The following is a 4,632-nucleotide window of genomic DNA, read 5'->3' as shown; positions in this document are numbered from 1 at the left end:
CATACATGCATACATATATATATACATACATAACACACACAAACGCACACACACACACACGTGTATACACACACACACACACACACGTGTACACACGTGTACACACACACACGCACACACACACACACACACACACACACACACATATATATATATGTCAATTAATTCTGACCATACTTTGTATAATAATTTAAGCCAGTATATAAGTAAGAGGCAGACATCATACCTGGAATGAGCGCCAGGGCATCCTCTGGCACCAGATTGTCGTAGAAGTACTTCTCACAGCAAGCGTTGGTTATGGGACCAATCGTTTTCTCTATACGCACTGTAATACCCCCGTGTGTGTGAATACTAGCCGTGGCTGCTGGACCACGCACATGTACCGAACTATCTGCGCTCTGGGTTTCATTTGATGCGCTGTGTTCGTGGTTGCCAACAATGGTCAGTTGTCGTGTCCTTAATTTATTACGATACGTATGGTAAATTCATTGTATAGGTTTGATGTTTCATTAATTTCCACGCAAGCACTGAAGGTTAAACGCAGCGATTGAAAACAATAGCCGATAATGACTCAAGAATGAAAGCTTGGTAGCTATCTGATGCGACACCAAATCATGGTGTTTGCCAACGCACAAAGCATACTTCTCAAGCCAGGTGTCAATCGAGAGCACTGCCAGATCAGAGTGCACAGTCGTGAAGGAAGTAGCATGTGATTTGTACATAAATAGACAGCTATCATTCATAACAGAATACTCCAATACTATTCGATACCATACATTCAATTTATGCAGCGATTCGGATCAAGGCACATCAAATATATCAGTATCGGCCCATATATATAACAATACATACATGATCCACGTATAAATCCAAATCATCAAACGGTTCACAGCAAGCGAAAAAGATGTATCTATAACCAGCACATCGATTTTCCAACTTGTCTTGCTACCACTGTGGTAGATATAGATATAAAACGGGCAGCGGGTAAAATAGAAGTCAGTTTGGAAGTCAAATAGGACCCCTAGTTATCATAACCAAAATATCCTCTAGCTTATGCACACCTGATTACCATTGCAAGGCTTTTATACTCAAGTATAAATACGACGGACACAATATCTCACCCGCTTCCACCCACGTCACGCCAGCCCGCATTGTGTATATCCATTTCGTTCCTCCGCCGTATAAGCGGTGCTGTGCCCCCTGTTGTCGTCTTAGCGTTCGTATAATTACCTACCACATCCCTTGATATACCTTCCATATCATACTCGTCATCCGTGTCAACATCGCCGTCCAACAGTTCCGAACTATCACCGCATTCCGATTGGTCACGCACTTCTGTCGTATCGGCGTCGTCCCGCCAGCGTGTATCTTCGATCAAATCCTCATTATGATCGCTGTCGACCGCAAAGGCTGATTGAGCCACCCTTATTTCTTCAACTGTCTGCTGGTCATGTAGTTGTGGATCTATTCCTGTTGAAGGGTTCGGTTCCGTCTTGGCCTTCTTACCCCTGTGCAGATCAGACGCATCACTGTCGACGTTGACAACATCGTCATCACTATCAGTCTTCCTTCCGTCGGAGTCAGTCCATTTCCTCTTTAATTGTCCACTACTCGCAGCTTCCATGGGGTTCTTTACAGCACAATCCTCGGACATGGGCACTTTACTAGCATCTCGCCTAGGCTTGAGTCTAGCCCATATCTTCCATTCCCCACTTTCTCGTCTAGATGGTCCATCCACTTCCGTCTTGACCTGAGGTTCTCGCTTATCAGTACCACTTGTAGCACCTTTTATGCCCTCTCCCACACTCTCGCTCAACGCACCCGCGGTATCAATAAGCTCCTCTCCGTCACCGATAACACTAAAAACGGCTCCCTCTTTCTTAATCAGCTCGCCACCCTTTCTTAACTTACCGACTGGCCTCGCACCTCCTAGCTTGGACTTGGCCTGCGACACTCCATACGGCCGAGGTAGAAGATATGCTAGCAGCCCCTGGAACGCCCTTGCACCACAGGATGTAATTTGCACCTCATTCTGATCCCCTTCACAGAAGCGCCCATTCAGCATCGAGCGGAAGTACGTACTGACGGCACATAGATTGTCCTTGTCCACCGAGAACAAACTGGGCTGAGTCTCTTTCTGGTCTGTGCCAGATGTTTCTTTATCAGGGTCGACCCTCCCTTCACTATTAGTATCTAAACCGTCCCCATTGCGTTTTGTTCTTGTGCAAACTCCCCTGTTTCCTTCTCCGTCTCCGCTCAAGCGATGACCAGTAGCTGCACCAGGCAACAGCGATGATACTGACTTGCCTGTAGTCGAACTTGGTGCAAGTGTGGGTGTCTGCGCAAAGGGCACATCTTCCGACGTGGTGGTTTCACGGCTTGTTGCTGAATCAGGTTGCGGGGATGATTCAGATCCGGCGGTCATTGAATGTGGTGCAGGTATGAGCACGTGCGCCGTATGTGTATCCCAGGAATGGGATGGTGACACTCTCGGGTTGTCTACAGTCGAATGTGGCTTTGGCATGACTATACGTGTAGCATGTGTTTCCCATATCTTAGAACCTTCATGGCCAACTCCTGCTTCTGGCGATGAAGGTACTGAACCGTCCAGAGTTGAGGTTGGTACAGGTATGGGTATGTCTGCACCGTGATTATCCCACGCGAAAGTCGTTCCCATATTTGCCCCTGACAACTCGGCAGTAGGCGCCCGATGGTTCACTACAAATGTGATGACTGAGCTGTGCATAGTGTTTTAGAGTTCAGAGTTTAGGGGTCAGGTATCTGTTTCTAGTTGTAGCCTTGTAGAAAGAAGATACGTGGTTATGGTGTGGTGCGGAATATTGAGGAAATGTACTGTTCAAATTAACTGAAAAGCTATGTCCGCGAAAGACGGCCGAAGTCATTTCCCTAACACTAGAACTGACATGTATACACACACACATACATCATTGCTGCGTAACATATATGGTGTCCTTCGGGTCGACACGCATAAGTGAACTGTGCGTATATCCGATGCAAGCAATGGAAGTACAATCGGGGATTTTTCAATGAAGTTGCTCGTACGCGAGGTAGACGATACCACACTACCGACAGCAATAAGAAAGGCATTGCTCCAGGTATGCGACGCTTTGAGTATAAAAGCAACGATGACTTCACAGGTCTGACCAAACAATTGATACTTGCCTCTTGGTATTGCCATTATACTCCTGGTAGTCCAGTTTACCGCCATCCTTCGATCGAACTCCCTCAACAGTCCCATGTGTGTGGTCCCCAACACCCGATGCGCCTTGCACGCTTACTGGGTGTGTGTGGGGATGTAGGTATACATCGGTTTGCAATACATCTTGGCCCCGCTTGGCTCCCAACACAAACCCTCCGCCCATCGAGACACTACCGCGTGCACTGCCAAGCACATCTGCCTTCTCCAAACGTCGCGTCCCTGTTCCAGCCTCTAAGTATGACTTCTCCGTGGCGTACAACGTACTACCTGAACCTACATTCACGCTCGTATCGTTACTGTATCCGGGTACGATCTCAAACGCTGGTTCTGTACGGCCAGAGGTTGCCGTCGGGGTTTCCTTATTAGGATCAACCGCTGCGATACCGGCACTGTTTCCACTATAACCAACTGCATCCAAACGCCCAAGTTTGGTGACATTGGGAGTCCAGCCAGATGCGTGCTGCCACTCTCTGTCTGTCCGCACAAGGTGCCCAAGGTCCGCCAGCACCTGGGCGTTGCGAACAAATAGGTGTATACTCAGCAAGAGAATTGCTGCTGAAACATGAACGTATGCTTATGCTTTGAATCATATCCAATACACATGCACACACACAGCACAAGTATGTATATATGTACAGACATATATATACAACGGTATGCATATACATGAATACATGCACATATATAAATGCACACACGTACGTACACACACGCGCATGTTTATCTACCTGAGCGGCTCTGAGTCGGCCACGATCGGGTTGATCGACACTTTCCTCCTCCCGCGCATTTTCATTCTGATTCTTTGCTACTGCCACTTCGACCTCCGCGGCCATTAAACCATCATCACCGGCCCCTTCTCGCGCTTTATAATCCCGCATTAAGTCTTCGTTGAATATCTCACTCTTCTCAATGCTACTTCCGGTTTCTGTGTCTTCAACTTGTGTATGCGAGCCATCACTCTCACCGTTCCATGCAGTGTTTGTCGACGTGCGTTCGCCCTCTAGGTGTGTGATTGAGATCAGTTCCAGTAGCACATCTGTGACGTTGACCTCTGCATTGAACATGATGTCCACGGCGTGCGCATAAGTGAGGCTTGACGGCGGTAGGTAGGGCAATGCCAGACCAAGAACGAGTGCACAGGAAGTTCGGTACCTAGGAATTGAATTTCAGGTAGATGCAGTGTTTGAGTGTGTACTTGGAAAGTACGTGGTATCTAAGCGAACGAGTGGCAGATGGTTGATATTATGTAAGAATGAGTGGCGGGGTACACATCTCTAAGAATGGTTGATGGGTAAGCGTATGGACAGTTCTTCTCTCTATACGACTCCAGATACGTCCAGCAAGTACACTCAATAATGTGACAGCGTGAATATACCGGGTATCCTTTCAATTACTTGATAGCAGTATAAGTC

General features: G+C 47.4%; 2 protein-coding genes across 2 annotated transcripts in view; both read right to left on the bottom strand.

The window, feature by feature from the left end:
- The window catches only part of SARC_12103 (hypothetical protein), a gene marked incomplete at its 5' end in the record, with an annotated part of 3,963 nt that extends 1,217 nt beyond the window's left edge, over positions 1–2,746 (bottom strand). Inside the window, 2 exons of the mRNA XM_014293798.1 lie at positions 227–417; positions 1,122–2,746. Coding sequence (XP_014149273.1) covers positions 227–417; positions 1,122–2,746 — 1,816 coding nt within the window. The remainder of the gene's footprint in view (positions 1–226; positions 418–1,121) is intronic.
- A 406-nt stretch (positions 2,747–3,152) lies between these two features.
- SARC_12102 (hypothetical protein) lies at positions 3,153–4,313 on the bottom strand (the record flags this gene model as incomplete). Its single annotated transcript, XM_014293797.1, has 2 exons — positions 3,949–4,313; positions 3,153–3,728 (listed from the first exon to the last, which is right to left on the bottom strand). Exons 1-2 carry the CDS (start codon positions 4,282–4,284, stop codon positions 3,153–3,155), a joined length of 912 nt encoding a protein of 303 aa, XP_014149272.1. The 5' UTR covers positions 4,285–4,313.
- Positions 4,314–4,632: the final 319 nt, after the last annotated feature.

The sequence above is a fragment of the Sphaeroforma arctica genome, assembly GCF_001186125.1.
Source record: "Sphaeroforma arctica JP610 unplaced genomic scaffold supercont1.2073, whole genome shotgun sequence".
Classification (NCBI taxonomy): domain Eukaryota; class Ichthyosporea; order Ichthyophonida; genus Sphaeroforma; species Sphaeroforma arctica.
The sequence above is the reverse complement of the archived record's forward strand: the minus strand, read 5'-3'. Positions and strand labels throughout refer to the sequence as shown.